This window comes from Coccinella septempunctata, chromosome 1 (assembly GCF_907165205.1).
Source record: "Coccinella septempunctata chromosome 1, icCocSept1.1, whole genome shotgun sequence".
NCBI classification, from domain to species: Eukaryota; Metazoa; Arthropoda; class Insecta; order Coleoptera; family Coccinellidae; genus Coccinella; species Coccinella septempunctata.
The window spans coordinates 58,141,581-58,163,742 of NC_058189.1; the positions used below are offsets into that span (position 1 = coordinate 58,141,581).

At 35.5% G+C, this 22,162-nt stretch overlaps 1 protein-coding gene across 2 annotated transcripts in view; it reads right to left on the minus strand.

The window, feature by feature from the left end:
• The window catches only part of LOC123313625 (probable 3',5'-cyclic phosphodiesterase pde-5), a 77,430-nt gene extending 65,218 nt beyond the window's left edge, over window positions 1-12,212 (minus strand). The window contains exon 1 of one of the 2 annotated variants that reach the window (XM_044898591.1): window positions 12,069-12,212. In XM_044898591.1, the coding sequence (XP_044754526.1) occupies window positions 12,069-12,126 (58 nt within the window). In that variant the 5' untranslated portion in view covers window positions 12,127-12,212. Of the gene's footprint in view, window positions 1-11,970 lie in introns of both variants that reach the window. The other variant, XM_044898598.1, reaches the window with a different exon arrangement.
• Between the last annotated feature and the right edge of the window lie 9,950 nt (window positions 12,213-22,162).

Sequence of the window (22,162 nt, forward strand, 5' to 3'; positions counted from 1 at the left end):
CTTCGACTCGGTGAATCGGAGAGCGCTTTAGAAAATCATGTCCCGCCTTGGAGTACCCGAAAAATTCTTAGCAGTTTGTAAAAGCCTTCATACCAACAACACCGCTAGAATACAGCATAATGGCTCTACAACCGACCAGTTCTTAAGCAACTCTGGAATAAAACAAGGCTGCGTTTTAGCGCCTTTACTGTTCAATATTTTCGCCATAGCTGTCTCGAGAATTGCTGACATGAGTATGCCTGTAAGAGGTGTTGGAATAAGATTCAGATTTGATGGTGGAGTATTTGATCTGAAGCGCCTCAGAACTTCAATATGCAGACGACTGTTCACTCATCGCTAGCAGCTCAGAGGATCTACAGATAATGATGGACACCTATAAACATATACACGAAGCTTTAGGCCTTACACTCAATATCGACAAAACCAAATGCTGGTAAGTCCGCCAGAAAGCCTTGAAACACATTATCAGCCTGGAGAATGAAACTGTAGAACAGGTCGAGCAGTTCAAATACTTGGGAAGCTTCATAAATACTAGGGCTAACCTAGACACGGAAATACACAACCGTATCAATTCGGCATCACGGGCATTCTGGAAGCTAAAGGTCAGAGTGTTTCAAAATCACGACCTCAATCTGAAGACCAAGACAGCTGTTTACAAAGCAGTCGTCCTCCCAACGCTTCTTTACGGAAGCGAAAGCTGGACGCCCTACAGGCGACATATTAAACATATTGAACAAACGCAACAACGTCATCTAAGACAGATAATGCACATCAGAAGGTTCAACAAAGTTTCGAATGCAGAAGTCTTGAAACGCGCGAGTTGTACAACAATTGAAACTCAAGTAACGAGGGCCCGACTCAGATGGAGCGGCCACATTCTGGGGATGCAAGACACAAAACTCTCCAAAATAGCTCTGTATGGCGAATTCACAGGGGAAGCTCGGAAAACAGGAGGTCAATATAAGCGGTTTAAGGATATACTGCATCAATCCCTAAAATCAGTTAATGGCAATCATAACTGGGAACTACTAGCGTTAGACAGAGCACAGTGGAGACCCGAGAAGAATACATCGGCGGCCAGATCTGGTTGGTGACTATCCATGCCCGGAGTGTGAAAGGATCCCTAGGTCACGGTTGGGTCTCTTCAGTCACAGGAAGGCACACAGTCGCAAGTAGCCCTAAGAAAATATAAGTTTGATCGCACTGATAGTTTTGTTTCTGAGTCTTTTCGTAGATTTATTCTCGGTAACGGGACACAGCAATGAATGAATGAATGAAGCGGTGTCATTGCGGTTACATTGCAGACCAGACATGTTCAATTCAATTTTAGTCTGTAGAGGCACCTGAATTCCATCTAAAAGTACTTGCTCAAATTGCTCTGATATAACACCAAACAGTAAGCAATTCAGTTCGTTGACTTCTTACAGAATGGCAATCCCTGGATTCACACATCAAGTTTTTTCTCTTACTTATTTTCAAATATCGAGTTCTGTAAGCGATCGATTCAATTATTTGTGATATATTCTGAATTATTTTCCGATCTCCAGACGTTGAAATTGGGAGAACTTCAGAGGGGGAATACTTTTATTTTTCGTGCTCGATTCCAGAGGTTCGTTATCGGGAATATCGAACCGAAATCAACCATCTCGAATGCCCGCCCCACAAAAGAACACAATGTGCATCCAACTCCGAAGAGATCGCTGGCGGAATAATATGAACAGGTCGCCTACGTTACCGCACGAAGTTTGTTCATTCCTCCATAAAATAACAATAAATTCGATCATTCCAATTTGCCGGTGCTTCAATTTATGGCACCGCGAAAAAGTTGTTTGCCCAATTTATCTCCGGTAAAATATTTTCCCTGCCACGTCGGTTTGTTCATTGATAATAATTATTGACTATCCGTGAAGTACATTATATGAGGCGAACATATTTATGAGATTTTTATCGGGAGATAATGTATGGTAATGAAATTATCAACTCCATATTGCGTTGCTTTCAGTTTTCCCTGCGACGTTACTATCATTTTTCAACTACGCTCCATCTACGAGCTTCATGAAATATTCATAAAATACGATTCTTTCCATTCAGAATAAACCTGACCGATAATTGGATGTTGAAAATTGAAAAAATATACAGGTTGCCAGACGGAAACAGAACTGATTCATTCTTACCCAGTCAGATATTCATTTGATATACACTGCTCGAGAATTGAAGTGGAGCATAGAGAAAACTTACTTTTTTAGGTAAGGTTGGGTAAGTGTGAACCGTCTCCGGGTTTCGTAAAGTGTAGTTATAGTTGGGGAGTCAAAAGGGGAATTTGGGTTTATTCGAGCGGGTCAGATCATCATAAGGGAAGATACTTAGGACCCTGATGTAGAGTGTAGAGTACCTCTATCAAAAATTACACCTGAACACTTATAGAGGGAATTGTCTAGGACAGCCTGTCAGAATAGTAAGAAAAAACGATCATTGTACATAATCGTGTTAGATTAAGTTACGAGGATATATTGAAAAATTCTTAGCCTATTATAGACACAAATAAAATTTCAATGTCTAAATATTTTTTTACTCAACATATTCTCCTCTTAATTGGATACATTTATTACAGCGAACCTGCAACGTCTCTAGACCTTCCAAAAAAATGTTTCCTCTTGCTCTGCAAACCAGACCTCCGCAGCATTTATTACCTACTCGTTGGAAGAAAATTTACGACCCTTTAAACTTTTTTTTTCAGTTGAGGGAACAGATGATAGTCGGATGGAGACAAATCTGGTGAATAAGGGGGGTGTTCTAGTAATTCAAGAATTTTTTGCATGGCAACATGAGATTTGTGTGCAGGGTCGTTGTCCTGCACAAACAAAACACTTTTGGAGCCTTCCGCGTCTTTTCTCTATAATTTTTTCCCGGAGAGTGGTCAGTAATGTCGAAAAGTAATCTCCGGTTATTGTTTTACCCTTATCCAAAAAATCAAACATGACTACTCCATGGCAATCCCAACAAACTGAAGCAAAAACTTTTCCAGCAGATTTTTGGACACGAATCTTCTTAGGTCTTGGTGAACCAGAGTGTCTTCATTCCATCTATTGTTGCTTTGTTTCTGGATCGTAGAAGTGTACCCAAGTCTCATCCATAGTAACAATTATACGGTTTAAGAAGTCTACATCGTTTTCAAATCGAGCACAGATCGAACGTGATGCATCTATCCTTGCACGCTTTTGGTCAACATTCAAACATTTGGAGATCCATATTGCAGCAATTTTTCTCATGTCCAAATTGACGTGAATTATATGATGAACGCGTTTGTATGAAATATTCAGTGCTTCAGATATCCTTTTTAGCCTAATTCGACGATCTGATAAAATCATGTCATGAACTGCATCGATATTTTCGGACTGACACAGAAACTGGCTTCCCGATCGGTTATCATCTTCAATGGAAAATTAACCTTTTTTGAAGCTTGCAGCCAAATTTTTTACGGTCGCATACGAAGGACATTGATTAACAAGGGTATTAAGCATTTCCTTTTTTTCAATTTATTGCGTAACTCTGGTTTACTTTTTTGACCTCAAACTTCACACTGACACTTCTAATGAGTTATTGGTTGTTGCTATGGTAACTCAATATTTTTTATGCATGGAACAGGTCTAGACTAACTAGATATCAATACATCAGCATATATGTGGTTATTCACATGTTGAAAAGTATACATTCCCTTAGGCTCGGTTGTACAGTTCAAATTCGAGTCAAGTTCAACGTTAAACCTAGTTCAACCTCTCAAAATTGTATGGAATTGTCAAAGTTGAGCTGGGTTCAAACTTAAACTCAATTTGAACTTGAAGTGTACAACTGGGCCTTGATCTGACAATTTGAGCGTGACAAAAATGTCACGCTGAAGGGTGCCAAACTTCTTTATTTTTAAGATAATGATTCAAGAATTACGAAAAAAATATGATCTGACAGTTTCAGCAAGCCCAAACAATGAAAATTGGCCATAAAGGTCACAAAAATAAGTTTTTTTTTAATTATCATCTCTCCTGGGCTTCAAATCTTAACATGTTCTACAAATTTTGTTCAAAGCAATGTTCTCTACGTTTGAACGTTTCTGAGATATATGGCGATGAATGTACTTCATACTGGGTTTGTACATTGACCTTGGACTTTCGCATGTGTGGCTAAGCTCCTCGTCTTTATCAGAAGGAACCTTTTTCGGGCCTGCAGTCTACACCAGGTAGGATCTTTATTTTATAGTTTTTTTCTCTATACCATGTTGACGCTCTAAAGCACTAATATTGCCATTTCAAAAAGGCTAACCGTATGTAGACACCTAAATTAATAAATCGTTTTTTATTTTATTCAAATACTATTACAGTAATCGACTTAAATTTTCGAGCAGTGTTATTCATGAGACCATTAGGTAAAAGCTTTGGCTTTCTCTCATTTCGAGATGAAAAATGTAAAACTATCAGACAAGAGATGTAAAATGTTAATTTTCAATTCTTTGGGCCATAAGAATATTCTCATGCATGAATTACTGCAACGAAAAGGGATCATAAAGTTCAGTTATGGAAAGTATGCAAATTTAATTCTGATAAGCCTGATTCAGGATTGAAATTTCATAACAAAATTATATACTTCCATTCATTTTATGGAGTTCTCCTCATATTGAAGCTCTTTAAACTTGCATGAATATTGAAGATTTCGCTGATGGTTATAACTGGGAGAATCGTTCTGAAGTTTGGCCAATAGTCTCATTTTTCACTACAATATATTCCAATTATTGAAATGAATTCCCCAATCAACATGTGACATATTTTCGCGAACGAGTAATCGATTGATAACAAACTAGAAATCAATGAATTTTATCAACATATTCAATGACATCAGTGATAAAGGAAAATTATCAGAAATGTTTCCCTCGAATGGAACGGCAAAACATTTGAGGTGTGAATTGGTTATTTCAAGTCCATTCAAGGTCACTTTTCGTAACCGGAAACATGCAAACGTCGCACTGTGAGAAATTGGCAAACTATTGAATAGTTCTGACAAGGCATGTAAATTTTTGATGCTGAGAATAAATGTTATGTTATGTCAAAATACACTGCGCAAAAAAATTAACGCACATTCTGAAAATCTCAATTTTAATGAAAGTTAACTCTACATTGACTTTATAACTTATTTTTTATGTTCTCTCGGGAAGGTTTTGAACGAAACAAGACACATTAAATGAAAGAAAAATTCAGGATTTCTCCGAATCTTATGTGAAAGAAGAGAAATGAACAATTTTCAAAATACTGAAATGCTGATAAGTGATTTAATACTTGGTATTTCCACCCCTTGCGTTAATTACAGCTCGGCAACGACGGTTCATACTCAAAATGAGTGATCTTAAAATGTTCTGATCTAATCCTTCCCAGATTTCTCCGAGTTGGATTCCTAAGTCATTAAGAGTAGCTGGATGATTTTCTGAACTTCCCAGTCTTCTATTGCGGTTGTCCCAAACCTGCTCAATCGGATTGAGATCTGGACTTCTTGCTGGCCATTCCATTCGAGAGACTTCAACCTCTTCAAGGTACTCCTGAACGATGCGCGCACGATGGGGTCTGGCATTATCGTCCATAAAAATGAAATTTTCACCAATGTATGGGACACATGGCACTACATGCTCTTCAAGAATGTTCCTTATATACTTATCAGCATTCATAGCTCAATTATCAACGACCACTAAGTCTGTGCGAGCAGTCAAAGATATTCCACCCCATACCATAATCGATCCTCCCCCGAAACCAGTAGTATTCAGTAAATTGCACTGAGCATATTTTTCATGTGGACGTCTGTATACAAGGGAACGTCGATCACAATGGTAGTGGCAAAATCTAGACTTAAAGAGGCCTTAAATCATATTCTCTGAGGCGATTTCTTATTGTCTGAGTGCTAATTTGCACCTCATAAGTTTGCTCAAGCTGAATTTGAAGGAGGCGAGCGGTTGCAAACCGTTGTCTCAACGAAGAAACTCTGAAGTAACGTTCTTGAATGGCTGTTACCCGTGGTCTACCCTATCCTGGTCTTCGGACATTCATACCTGTCTCCCTGAATCGCTGCAACATTCTGGACACACTTGTATGGGACACTCCAAACCTTTCTGCAATTCTTGTGTATGTCCACCCTTCTTCTCGCAAAACTATCGCTTGGGCACATTTCTCTTGGGTCAGATTGCGTGTTTCGCGTTGCATAGCGATCGAGTGTAGAAAATCAAACGAAAGAAAAACTATTGATTACTAGAATTGATCGAGAACAACTGATTTTAGAATGGAGCCAATACATTCAAAATCTGATAATATCATCTTTTTTTATTCCTGCTGGAAAAAAACATCTGTATTGAAGAAAACCGTTGAAAGTGGATAACATATGAATGCATAATTCTGATAAAAATAATTATCATTGAGAACACCTTCAGTTGTAGAATAAATTTGAGATTTCCATAATGTGCGTTAATTTTTTTGCACAGTGTATTTCTTTGGTACTTGAAAAATTCCTATTCACGACTTGCTTTCAATCTTCCCTCCTGGGTTATCGAACTTCGAACTGAATTTGGAAGAGGAACTATCAAAACTTTTATATGATTTTTACGATATTACATGTTATTTCTGACTCCATTTGACGATGGCAGTAAAAATCAACTTCAAGGATAATTACACGTATTTACAACGAAATATTGCTGAAGAGATTCGATATACACGTGCATATGTGCTATTACGCATTTAACTGATCCGAGACACTTTCCACATATCTTTCACTTCTCAATATTTACTATCCACTCGACTCTGCCGTAAAGAAAATGTACAATTTCTCTTTTCTTCCTTGTGGAAATGTTCCAGTATACCTATCAGAGAAGCAAGCTTCAACTGTACTAATTCAAATTTCAGTTTGAATTGTCTTCCTTTGATTTTGGTCAATAGATATTTGTTTACTCATTTCAATAGGGAATTTCTTTGCCATGTTCAGAAACGCGTAACAGTTCTGATTTGGGATGCACCTCAAGAAAAGCCATAAAATTATTTCAGTCATACACAATGCTGAAAGTGCTTCTATTGTCTTTAGACTTTCTCTGCATTGTTCAATTCATTTTAATTGTTCGATTTCCAGTAAAAATGTGTTACAAGGTAACAATTTACCGGTGCTTTTCTTAGAGAATTTCCATTCAGTGTGCACAAATTAAGAATGAAGATATTATTTATCTTGATGCATCTCAACATTCAATGTATCAATATATTCACATTGAATAATAGGTTTCCTATTTATCCTATCCTTTTTATCCACTCAAAAAATTTATGTGATAGTGCTTTTAAATTCTTGCAGAAATATCACATTTTGTCTGTATTTTTCCCAAGATCTTAGGTACACACACGGCTACATAATAAAATACACAGAATTCTTCCTTGTACAATAAATATGACCATATACTCAAGGCCTACACCTACTTCCATATCACTTGGTCTATTGATGCAACAATTTAGTAGCTATTGGTCTTACTTGTATAATAGAAGCTTGTTTAATTTTCTGACCGTGTAGATTGTTAGATAACCCTAGCAATAAATATTTATGGAGAGCAATGAGATAATAGGGATCATATCCTTATAATATATTTATAGAATTATTAGGCACTTGGTTTTATAAATAACTGCTATTAGAATTGCGAATCTGGAATTACCGACAATCATAAGATGAACTTCAGTCTATTTATTGATTCATGCTACAACATCTGAACGCTAGTATAAGCATTTAGCAGTGTTGAAATAACAGCGAGATGTATCATTCACATATGACTTGGATGAAAAACAGAGAGTGAAGTTCAGGAGATTTGATGAAAGAATAATTTTGTATGAAATTATTTTCTTATCATTACAGGTACTCTCCAACATATTGAAAGACCGCAAAATCAATAAGGTTTTCAAAATGAAAAGCACGATTTCGAAATTTTGACATTCACTAGAAGGGTAGGACATCATTTAGTTTATATTGAGACATATATTCGTAAAAAATCTTATCGAATGAAAATAATATCTAAATGTTTTAGGTTTATACATATATTCGTGAAAAATCTTATCAAATAAAAACAAAATTTAAAAGTTAACCAACAATATGAGTTTTCAAGGGCTATCCACATGATCTATCGCAAAGCCTGTCGAATGTACAGGGTGGGCAAAATTTGTTGTCTACTGAGGGGATCTCGAGAACTATAGCAGCTAGAAGAAAACGGATGACACATTTCCGAGCTCATTTTCGGAGAAACAAGGAATGGTGGAAACCGCAACCTCCTACGATACTCCGTTTTTGAGTTTGACAATTTCTTAAAGTGCTCATAACTTTTTTGTCTTTGAAGTTACAAATCTGAAACTTGAACCTTCTACAGGCACTTTTTTAAGTAGAATCAATATATTTTTTCATTTCGAATCATTAGGTGAATTCTAATTTTTTTGAATGCAAACTTTTATTGAATTTGTTATTTTTGAATTGGAAAAAATCTTTTGTCAGTAGATTTCACGTATGAAAGTGCCCAAGAAGGTTCAAGTTTCAGATCTGTAACTTCAAAGATGAAAAAGTAATGAGAACTTTTCGGAATCGTCAAAATCTCAATTTTTGTTTATAACTCGAAATCTAAAAGTGATAGGCCGATTCTTTTTTCAGATTTGGATTAGTCATGAAAAAAGAGCTCGAGAATGTGCCATTCGTTTTCTTCTAGCTGCTATAGTTCTCGAGATCCCCTCAGTAGACAACGCATTTTGCCCACCCTGTACAGGTTGAGTTTTTGACTCGGACAAATATACATATTAACAGTAGATTCTTGAGGTCAAAAAAAACATTGTTTGCCTTTACCTTTTTGTCCGAATCGGCTCGGTTTAAAAGATACAGGCTGTTGAAAAACCATAAAAAAAGCAATTTTTAGTTTGCACAATTGATTTTATCGAATGAATTTCGATGAATCTTTTTCGAACACAAGATATATCACCCACGTCTTCCAGTTCTCTCATTATGACCATTACCATTAAAAATAACAAAAATTTAAAAACCCAACTCAGTTGGACACTATGTAATGAATATTTGAACGTTTTGTAGAATAAAAGTATTCTTCATGTTTTCTCGTATAATGCGCCGTTTTCGAGTAATTTGAAGTTCAAAAATTAAAAAGTATCTGTGAAATTTTAAAAATTGGGTACTTTGGCTGTTACAGATTTTGCTAGTTATACTGAAGGTACTTTTGTTTTTTCAGGCACAAATCGGAAAAAATGCTATAAGAAAAAAGTGTTTCCTTCGACCTCAAGAATCTACTGTTAAAATATTTGTACCAGTCAAAGACTCACTCTGTATACAAGGAAAATTACTGAGAATGAACTGAAAATGAATTCTGCAAATTCTGGTTTTCGCAACTAAAAATAAAACCTGTTTTTACGAATGTGGATTTTAAATTCGAAATATGAAACTACCCTTATCTATATCTATATGCATATTAGAATTGCTGAGCATACAGAAAATAGGAAATTTAAGGTATACCTGGAAAAATATAATATTTAATTTTGAAAGCCAATCGAATCAGAAGATTTCATATCTGTGTTTTTTTTTTTAAAGTTTTTGATCAATAACTTTCCAGGCCAACGTTCTATAATTTTTTCGATAGCATATTTTGGAATGTGCTTGAAAAATACACAAAACCACACTAAACACACTGTACCATTTTGAAATCTGCATGAAAGGCGCAGATTTTCTATAAAATATTTACCATGAAAAAAAACGTAGCTACACAGAAACGCAACTTGGTGTATTAGAAATCATTTCTGACGAGGATAGGTTTTTTTTCGTTTTTTTTTCAGAGAGTCTTCCATTGGGTGTAAAGATCATAATTTGATGCAAGAATGTTATTCTGAATGCTTGTAACGCAATTATCGATTGAAAACAAATCGATATGGATTCGTTAATCGAGCGGTAAAAAAACATATTATATAATTTTGTATTTGTGATATCAGGCAGCTAATGCAGCATGGATAAATTATCTACATAAGCTATCGGAGAGGAAGAGTATGGACAACTACTACAATTAAAGAAACATATAAAGCCATTTTTCAACACTCTCTTCCAAAATTGGACAAAAATGTTTTGTTTATTTGCATTTGGAAAAAAAATTATAAGTTGGTTTTGGAAATATATATTTCAAATTGAAATGTTGTTTCAGATATTATTTTCTGTTGACGGAAAGAACGACTGTCAACTGAAGGACACTTTTCACAAATATTTGCGTAAATTTCTTTGTTTGTTTTTGGAATATAGTTTTTCATTAATTAGATGAACACAAGATATCACCCAAGTGTTCCGGTTTTCTCATTGTTACCATTACGTACCATAATAATACCAAAAATTCAAAGTACCCTACTCTTTGAAACTAAATTGGAATCTATCTAATGAATATTTGACCGTTTTGTAAAATGAAAGCATGTATTTTTAATATTTTTTTCGTATAATGCGCCGTTTTAGAGTAATGTGATGTTCAAAAACTGAAAAGTATCTGTGAAATTTGAAAAATTGGGTACTTAGGCTGAATACAACCACAGATGTGAAGTGTCACAGATTTAGCTAGTTATGCTGAAGATAATTTTGTTTTTCCAGGGGTGGCAGAGCTCATTATGAAAACCTAAAATGACTATATTTTTTTCATCAGGCAAGAAGTGGAAAAAATGATATAGGAAAAAAATTGTTTTTTATCTCAAGAATCTACTGTTGAAATATTTGCACGAGTCAAAGACTCACCCTGTATACAAGGAGAATTACTGAGAGAAACTGTTAAAAAAAATGAATTCTGCAAATGGAATTGGTTTTCGAAACTAAATCTAAAACCTCTTTTTCACGAATGTTGATTCTAAATTTCCTCAAGGTAATTTTAAATATGAAACTTCCATTATCTATCTATCTGCATATTCGAATTGTGAATTGACTGAGCATACAGAAAATATGAAGAAAATCTTTAAGGTATGCCTAGAAAAATACACCATTTTTTTGAAAACCAATCGAATCAGTAGATTTCATTTTTGTTTTTTTAACCGTTTTTTATCAACAACTTTCCAGACCAACGTTCTACAATTTTTTGATAGCATATTTTTAAATTAGCGTGAAAAATACACAAAATCACACTAAACACACTGTACCATTTTGAAATCTACATGAAAGGCTCAGATTTTCTATGAAAAGACTTTATGGCATATTTCCAAAAAAAAAAAACACAACTGTTATTTATACTGTTATCTGAATATTTATTGATTCGTACTATGATGAATATTTACCATGAAAAAAAGCGTAGCTACACAGAAATGCAACTTGGTGTATTAGAAATCATTAGATATTTCTGACAAGGATAGGTTTCCTTTCGTATTTTTTTCAGAGAATCCATTGAGTGTAAAGATCATAATTTGATGCAAGAATGTTATTCTGAATGCTTGTAACGCAATTATCAATTGAAAACAAATCGATATGGAATCGTTAATCGAGGGGTAAAAAAAAAATAATTTTGTATTTGTGATATCAGGCAGCTGATGCAGCATGGATAATTATCTACATAAGCTATAGTAGAGAGGTAAGTATGGAAACAACTGCTACAATTAAACAAACATATAAAGCTATTTTTAAACACTCTCAACCTTTTTTGGACAAAAATGTTTTTTTATTTGCATTCGGAAAAAAAATTATAAGATGGTTTTGGAAATAAAAATTTCAACTTAAACGGTTATTTCAGATATTATTTTCTGTTGACGGAAAGAACGACGGTTAACTGAAGGAAACTTCTCACAAATATTTGCGTAAAATTCCTCGTTTGTTCCGCGTTAAAATGTTCAAGAACAAATACACCGTAGCACGTTTCATGCCATCAAGCGTGATCGGCGTAAAAAGCCGACAAATTTATCCATTTCTAAAATTCATACTCACTGCTCTCGGACATAATATTTCTACTCATTTCGAGTGGTTACATCGAAACGCGACGCTTTTCGAAATTGATCGGACACAGGTCGGTCTCAAATACTCACTTTCTGAGCGATTTTCGCGGCACAACCGGAACAGAACATGCGAAAATGCGGTCCACATGTCATAGCGGAAACGGTGCGACGGAGCGCACCTCAACTGGGCCAAACCTCGACGGCACACTGAGGTCCCGAGTCCGCGGATCTTGATAAAGGCGAGATAAAGCGCGAGCAGCGCGGCGCGCTTGCGGTATCATCGCCGGCCGCGTTGACGAGGGTAAATATTTTGATTTGACGTTTACGTCATATTTGATGTGTACGGCCGATTGGCCGGTGACGAGGCGTAGTTCGTTAATTAATCTTATCGAGATTGAAGCGAAGATGTCTGTTGTCAGTTCGGTTTGAATTATATTGACCGGTAACAATGGGAAGTACTCAAACAATGAACTTTTGAAATCGATTTAGACATCGCGTTTAACGGGTGTCTCAATGAAAATGAGCCAGAAATCACCTATGATATTTCTCATGAGATACCTAATGATTAGCAAAATTTTAAAATATAGGGTGAGTCTTTGACTCGTACGAATATTACAACAGTAGATTCTTGAGGTTAAAAGAATCACTTTTCTCCTATATCATTTTTTCTGCTTGGCCCTGATAAAAAGATATAGCCATTTTAAGTTTTCATAAGGAGTTGTGTAACCCCTGATAAAAAAAAAATAACCTTCATAATATCGATAGCTGAATCTGTGACACTACACATCTGTGGATCTTTTGAAGAGATTTGCATTCGGTCAAAGTACCCAATTTTTCAAATTTCACAGATATTTTTTAAATTTTGAACATCAAGTTACTCGGAAACGGTGCATTATAAGAGAAAATATGAATACTTCAAAACATTCGAATACGAGGATATATATATTGAAAAATTCTTAGCCTACTATAGAACCAAACAAAATTTCAATGTCAAAATATTTTATTGATCAACATATTCTCCTCTTAGGCCCAGTTGCAGGAAAGTCCATTAAGATTTGATGTCCCATCAAAATTTAAAACTGTCATTTTTGAAGGGGAAAATGGAGGATTAAGATTTTAATGAAGTTTTAAATTTTAATGGACTTTCCTGCAACTGGACGTTAATTGGAATAATTTAGTACGGCGAACCTGCAACGTCTCTAGACTTTTCAAAAAAAATGTTTCTTCTTGCTCCGCAACCCAGACCTCCACAGCTTTGATTACCTCCTCATTGGAAGAAAATTTACGACCTTTTAAACTTTTTTTCAGTTGAGTAAGGAGATGATAGTCGGATGGAGCCAAATCTGGTGAATAAGGGGGTTTTCTAGTAATTCATACCCTAAATCACGAATTTTTTGCATGGCAACATGAGATTTGTGTGCAGGGGCGTTGTCCTGCAAAAACAAAACACCTCCGGATATCTTTCCGCGTCTTTTCTCTTTAATTTTTTCCCGTAAAGTGGTCAGTAATGTCGAATGGTAATCTCCGGTTATTGTTCTACCCTTATCCAAGAAATCAATCATGATTACTCCATGGCAATCCCAAAAAACTGAAGCAAGAACTTCTCCAACAGATTTTTGGACACGAAACTTCTTAGGTCTTGGAGAACCAGAGTATCGCCATTCCATCGATTGTTGATTTGTTTCTGGATCGTAGAAATATATTCAAGTCTCATCCATAGTAACAATTCGGTTAAAGAAGTCTACATCGTTTTCAAATCGAGCACAGATCGAATGCGATGCTTCTACCCTTGCACGCTTTTGGTCAACATTCAAATATTTGGGGATCCATTTTGCAGCAATTTTTCTCATGTCCAAATTGACGTTAACTATATGATGAAGGCGTTCGTATGAAATAGTCATGAACTGCATCGATATTTCCGGGGACTGACACAGAAACTGGCCTTCCAGATCGGTCATCTTCTTCAATAGAAAATTTACCTCTTTTGTAACTTCGGAAAAAATGGTAGAGGAAAATAGTGTTTCTTTCAACCTCAAGAATTTTTCGTTGAAATATTTGTACGACTCAAAGAGTCACCCTGTATACAGGGTGAATCCTAATAAACTGTACATACTTCATACAGTGTTAGGTGACACTCAGACGGTTTCAAAAATACCCCACATGATGAGTTTACACCGTTCGTTTGTATGATACAGGGCGATTTCCAGTTTTGGATCATATTTTCAAAATGCTCCATTCGACAAATGAATCATCACAATTTTATGGAATTTGGTATACGGGATGACCACATGGATCTCCAAATAGATGAGATGAGATGAGAGGTTTTCAATTTCCAAGGCAGGACTTACATTTTCGAATATGTACAGAAATGATGAAAATCACCCTATATAATGGAAAATTTAAAAACATATATACTAGTTCAAACTACACTATATACCCCTCAATATGACCTCATAAAATTTTAAGGCACACCACAATTTCTGAAAAACAAATTGAATACAGTAAATAAAAAAATCACAAAAAAAGTTCCTCGTTTCAGATTTCCAGAACTCAGTGAAAGCAGAAGAAAAATTTTAACTGGGTACCATACATATCTTTGTATGATACATTAAAACAGAGATGAAAACCTCAGAAAAACTCTCTGTCTGCTCATATGAGTGTAATAATAATGAATTTGTGTATAGAATGAGCTAAAATTATCGTATTGAAGGACATCTTTTTCAAAATCCAGAAACTTCTTACTCCTTCTTTCTATCATAATGGTTGACCAACTGAGAATAATCTGAAAATGAAAAGAAAGAAAAAAACTGAGGGGAAGAGAATTTTATATTCCTCATTATAATTTTGAAATTTGTAACCCATCTAAAGAAAAATAGCTAATCGAATGAATACCTTCGAAACCACCCTGGAATTTATATTTTGTGCAACTGTGTAACAAGTGGTCTATAGTCTCCTCTGCGCCACACTCTATCGTCAACATTACTGGAGTTAAGGCCGGTCCCCACTACTCGTGCTCGTATTATACAAGTCTTGGGCTTGTCTAGTAGGCTGGTGTGGCTAGTCTTTGAATTCCTCTTTCAAAAATGTACAATTCGAGTTTTTCAGATCAGTAGTTCGAGGTTCTAGTGTTTCCATGCTCTGCGACATTAAGATCTATTCTTCCTCCCATCTGAGCTGTTTTCGCAGCTATGTTGTCTACAGCTCGACCTCCAGTGCAAGAGTTTCAATGAACTCCAGTATCTGGAGAGCCTTCATAGAGGTTACCCCCAGACTCCTAAAAGTCTTGCGTTGAAAGCATTTTGTGTTGGCTCGAAATGGCAAGGCATATCACCAGGTGATCTAGTGTTTCATCCTCGTCAGTTTCTGCTATTCCCATTCTTATTAGGTGCTTCTTGAGGCAAAAATGCCCCCTTCCCTGTAAGGAATCCAGTAAGGAAGTCTAGTTCATTCTTGTTAAGATCCAGATACTTGAACCTTGCAAAAAATAGTGTCGAAATTTCCTTATAGTGTTTTGCTTAGGTTTAGATCCATAAGTATGATTTTATTTTATACCTTTCTGAAATTTAATTCTTCATAAGGAAATTACTAAACCTATAACTGTAATCACTTCAGATATAAAGTGGCATACAATAGATACAACTTGATATCATCACAATCAAACACAAGATCGCGAATGTCAACTGATTAGACCTTGTCTGCGAACAAAGGAAATACGTATTTGTAAATTTGAGTTCAGATATTGTAGTGATATCGATTTTATTGAGATTTGAATCGGTTTCGTTCAAATTTCGATAACAAAAGATTTCGTGTAGCACTTCATCGACTATATCTATCTCAACAATCTACTACTATTTCTCGAAGTTTCGTGTAGCATTAAAGGATCCAAACGTTTTCTGGAATACTACTGACCTTCATAATTTCCTATTCCGACAGAAGAATAGAAATGCGCTATGGAATAATATTTTAGCAAACTATTAGCATAATCACACATGGAATTGTGAATGGATTGGTGGGTCGAATCATGAATAATGGATTGTGCTGATGTTTTATCAGTAAACTTGTAGGTGTTTCCAATTTGTTCAGTTCGCTATTCATTAGTGAACATTGATGGATTATTATCTACCGGCTATATTCTCGATCTTATACTCAGAGCAGAATATATGTTTGTCTCAAATAAATTATATTATTTCGATTTCTGATTGATACCCAGTCTTCAACTGTCGATTGGAAATAGTTTTCATAATAATCTAAAAATTTCTCACACTATACAACATATTGAAAACCACTGATGCAACTGAAATATCAAAAATAACAACAACTTTTTGACTAGGCCAATTTTCGATAATGATTCCACTCTGTGGAGCATAAGGTCATGGTTAAAAAGTTGGATTCATAATGGCATATTCTTACATACTAATTTGTTGTTTGAATTATGATGCGATCTGAAGATCAATGAAAACATTTGAGGCTCTCAGTGACGAAGCAGTAAATGGAGCAACACTTGACAAGATAGCTTTCCCACTCCATTCGTTCGAGAAAAAACATATTATTATAGTAAGACTCTTCATAACGAATTATTCAAATGAACTATGACAAGTTTTATAACGAATCACTAACGATCCATCGACAGATATGACGTTTAATGAGCTGAAAGTATGTGATTAAGGTTTGGCCTGAGGTGACAAGTAAATGTAGAAAATTATCTGAGGAGTAGGTGTGAGTTGTGAATTACGAAAATGGTAGAATGAGTTGCAGGAATACTTTTTTGAGTATATGGATAAACAAAAAATAATCCAAATTAGATGCAGAGAACCTTCGAACGAAGATGTAGGACAAGGATATTGGAAAATGAATGGAAAGTGGCGCCATACTTATGGGCATTTATATAAAACAGTTAAAATAGTTGATTGGAAGAATTTTTTGGTATAATTAATCAACGTTATGAACTATTTATGTATTTCAACAACAAATTCAGTAAACATGATACTTCTTTACTTTCCTATTTTGTCCCACATTAAAAAACTTACCTACTGAATTGGGCTATACATAATAGCAAGGGGTAGAAAAAGTCGCCCCTAAGATTCGTTTCGCATGAAACTCTTTTTATTACTCATGATATACGCTTTTTGGGAAAAAAATCATCAATAGGTACATGTAGGGAGGCGTATAATTGCACCAATATTATACAGGGTTAGAACTATTTCGAGGGGTACTACAGGGATATCGAAAACCGTTAGAAATACAGGGTAGCTTAAATTACGAAAAAGTTGCGTTATTCAAAGATGAGTAGGTGGGTGTTAACAGTTCCCAAATATCTCTGATGGTTCCTGAGATATCTCGAAAAAACTGAAAATCAAGATCATCATTTTTTCTTTATACTCATTTGTTTTTGGAGATTTCCATACAAGTATGTCCAGAATGTTGCAGCGATTCAGGGAGACAGGTATGAATGTCCGAAGACTAGGACAGGGTAGACCACTGGTAACAACTGCTATTCAAGAACGTTACTAGAGAGTTTCTTCATTGTGACAACGGTTTGCAACCGCTCGCCTCCTTCAAATTCTGCTTGAGCAAACTCATGAAGTGCAAATTAGCACTCAGACAATAAGAAATCGCCTCACAGAATATGATTTAAGGCCTCGTGTCGCGGCAAGAGGCCCAGCTCTTACCCCAGCCCATCGAAGGGCGCGTTTGGATTTTGCGAGAGAGCATATCCATTGGGAAGAGGCCGATTGGGAAAGAGTTCTCTTCACAGATGAGTCTAGATTCTGCCTCTACCATTGTGATCGACGTTCCCTTGTGTACAGACGTCCACATGAAAGATATGCTCAGTGCAATTTCCTGAATATTACTGGTTTCGGGGGAGGATCGATTATGGTATGGGGTGGAATATCTTTGACTGCTCGCACAGACCTAGTGGTCGTTGATAATGGAGCTATGAATGCTGATAAGTATATAAGGAACATTTTTGAAGAGCATGTAGTGCCATTTGCCCCATACATTGGTGAACATTTTATTTTTATGGACGATAATGCCAGACTCCATCGTGCGCGCATCGTTCAGGAGTACTTTGAAGAGGTTGAAGTCTCTCGAATGGAATGGCCAGCAAGAAGTCCAGATCTCAATCCGATTGAGCAGGTTTGGGATAACCTCAATAAAAGGCTGAGAAGTTCAGAAAATCATCCAGCTACTCTTAATGACTTAGGAATCCAACTCGGAGAAATCTGGAAAGGATTAGATCAGAACATTTTAAGATCACTCATTTTGAGTATGAATCGTCGTTGCCGAGCTGTAATTAACGCAAGGGGTGGAAATACCAAGTATTAAATCACTTATCAGCATTTCAGTATTTTGAAAATTGTTCATTTCTCGTCTTTCACATAAGATTCGGTGAAATCCTGAATTTTTCTTCCTTTTAATGTGCCTTGTTTCGTTGAAAACCTTCCCGAGAGAACATACAAAATAAGTTATAAAGTCAATGCAGAGTTTACTTTCATTAAAATTGAGATTTTCAGAATGTGCGTTAATTTTTTCGCGCAGTGTATTTTGACAATATCATTTATGATGATTGTTATTTATACAGGATATTCTTTGATATTATTCAACGCTCCTTGCATGATGAAATCATAACAACGTAATGAAAATCTCATATACAGAGTGTTTCATACAAAGCTAGTTTTCCATATGTAGGTAGAGGTAAACAGTGTTAGATATCCGAAAGTTTGGTGAGCAAATATAGGTTTTCGAATACGATAAATCAATTGAGAGCAATTTCGAAAGCCCATTTCTATTAGTTCAGATTTTCATCTTGGATATGGCAATTTTAGAAAATTGCAATTTTTTGCGATATCTCCTCTGTTATATTCGTCTGATCGAATTGGTATTTCTGGTTATATAATCAACATTGTCTAGGCTTCCACCCTAACACAACACCTAAATTTCGATTTTTTGGGTCAAAGATCAGCAAGGTGTTAGGATATGGAGAGCATAGAATTTGATTTGAAGATTCTAGAAAACCAGACAGTTGATGATTCAATATTGTTTTTATTATCACGAAAAAAATTTGTGTTCTTTCCCATCTAAACTACCTTAAACCACTTGAGCCAAATTCATATTATTTGTGTGAGTGAAGAAAAAACAGAAGGACATACCAGGATACATTCTACATTTCCCGGATGAAATTTATCGTGTTTTTCCAGTGTTTCCAAATATTCATGCATTCCGGTTTAATCTTTTTTTTATGTTTCAATATATTTCCCTGTACGTCTGTAGAAAGGTAAAAAACCTCTATTGACGAATAATATTCTGAAATGTTCGTTAGCTGAGTACTTTGTTCTATGTTTCACTCCGCCTAAATCAGAGTCGGCAAATGATATACACTCATTCACTTTGCATACATCATTCTGCTAGTTCCATATACATACTCCAGCGGATGAACTCAAAGGAGCGCTTAAAATGGAATTGTAGAGAACATTTGAATCGTTCTTGATTTCCAGGACATCGAATATAGGAATGAGGATGTGCACGACATTCATAAAGAAGCAACGCTACAAACCAACAAAGGGTCTTTATGCTGCTTCGAAATACCAACTTAAGTTGATTGCGACAGCCCAACTCCTATGATTATATCATAAACACCTCCAGTTTACATAGGTGTTGCAAATTATTGATTTTGAACCTCAAGGGATCCGCCAATTCTCCAGGATGTTATTTGGGGTTATGGTAACTTCTATTTGAGAAGGAGTTTGGTCAAAGTGATTAATGAAGCTTTATTAATTACTTTATACAGCATTAATAGGAACATTATAGATAGCCATTCTTTGTCAACCTCAAACGAAATTGTACGAAAAAATACTCAAGATATTTTCAGATGCTGAGATAATCCACAACTAATATCACATTTCAGATTATTTATTAATTATAAACTGAGTTTTTTGAGTTATTTGAGCTTCTTCCTTTATCTATGACATACATGGCGATGAACCATGAACGTTCATAGAAAACTAATCGCTGAAAATTTGCAAGTTCGGGTTTTTCACAATAAACTTTCTCCTTAAAATATTTTCAGAACACTAAAAACGACTGACAGTTATAGGCATATTGTACCGGAAACAAACTACTACTTTTCTTTTATTTTTGGATCGTTAGATATCTAATATTGTTATACCTAACCCAGGGTATACATACTGTTGAAATTGTCATCAAATCAGCTATAACAGTGCAAAGATATACTGGGTGTGCCTTTCGAAATAAGAAAGAAGTGACTCTTTCCGGTATATCCGAAAGTAGTAGTGGTCTGAAAGTATTTTTGAGGCAAAGATCATTTTCGCAAATCCCAAGAAGCGTAAAATTGCAATTACTTCTCCATTAACATCTTATGGAAGAATCATAAGGTAACAAACAATATGACGAGAGTATTCTCTAGCATCGTTTGGAAGTAATCTTCTTCAGTTATCAGTGAATGCATCAACAAGAATAATTAAGTAGGATATTTTGAATATACCTACCTAAGATTGTGATGCATAAAAATCCTTATCCGCAACCATTATAGAAATGAAATATTTTTCACAAATTCAGAGGCATTTCTATCTCAAAATATTTCCAAAACGTAGTTTTTCCTGAAAAATAGCTCGCTCTATGCCAATATGTTTCATAATATATACATGTACGAGGATGTATTGATATCTAGTTAGCCTAGACTAGTTCCCTGCATAAAAAAATATTGCGTTACCATAGCAACGAACAATAAACACTGATAAGAAGTGTCAGTGTGAAGTTTCAGGTCAAAAAAGTAAACCAGAGTTACGCAATAAATTAAAAGACAGAAGATGTCCACCGAAATTGCGTAATAGAAAAATTGGAATATCAAGCCATCATCAAGTACCTGTATTTAAAAGGGTTAAGAGGCAGATTTACGAAGATATGCTTAATACCCTTGGCGATCAATGTACTTCGTATGCGACCGTGAAAAATTGGAATGAAAGGTTAATTTTCCATTGAAGATGATGAACGATCGGGAAGGCCAGTTTCTATGTCAGTCTCCGAAAATATCGATGCAGTTCATGACATGATTTCATCAGACCGTCGAATTGGGCTAAAACGGATATCTGAAGCACTGAATATTTCATACGAACGCGTTCATGATATAGTTCACGTCAATTTGGACATGAGAAAAATTGCTGCAAAATGGATCCCCAAATGTTTGAATGTTGACCAAAAGCATGCAAGGGTAGAAGCATAAGTCTTGAATAAGGTCTTTATACAATGGTAGAAGCATCGCGTTCGATCTGTGCTCGATTTGAAAACGATGTAGACAGAGACGAGAGTCTTCTCTTTCTCTGTGGATGTAGACTTCTTAAACCGAATGTTTACTATGGATGAGACTTGGGTACATTTCTACGATCCAGAAACAAAGCAAGAATCGATGATATGGAGACACTCTGGTTCTCCAAGTGTCCAAAAATCTGCTGAAAAAGTTGTTGCTTCAGATTTTTGGGATTGCCATGGAGTAATCATGATTGATTTTTTGGATAAGGGTAGAACAATAACCGGAGATTACTATTCGACATTACTGACCACTCTACGGAAAAAACTAAAGAGAAAAGACGCGGAAAGCTATCCAAAGGTGTTTGGTTTTTGCAGGACAACGCCTCTGCACACAAACCTCATGTTGTCATGCAAAAAATTCGTGGTTTAGGGTTTGAATTACTAGAACACCCCCTTCCATCCACCAGATTTGGCTCCATCCGACTATCATATCTTTCCTCAAGTGAAAAAAAGTTTAAAAGGTGGTAAATTTTCTTCAACGAGGAGGTAATAAAAGCTGTGGAGGTCTGGTTTGCAGAGCAAGAGGAAACAAACAGATCTAGAGACGTTGCAGGTTCGCTGTAATAAATGTAATCAATTAAGAGAATATGTTGAGTAATAGAATATTTTGACATTGAAATTTTGTTTGGTTTTATAGTAGCCTAAGAAATTTTCACTATATCCTTGTATATGAAAAATCTTGTAATTCAGCAGATTGATGAACCACATCAATGAATTCATTACCTAGCGTCGCAATATTCGGAAAATTCAGGTAAACTAGATTTATCTTGTGTGGAATTCATGCGCAACAAATAAGATAGTTTCAAGTTCCAAAAAGAGGGAATATTTAGTTTTTCCTATTCTATCAGAAAATAATT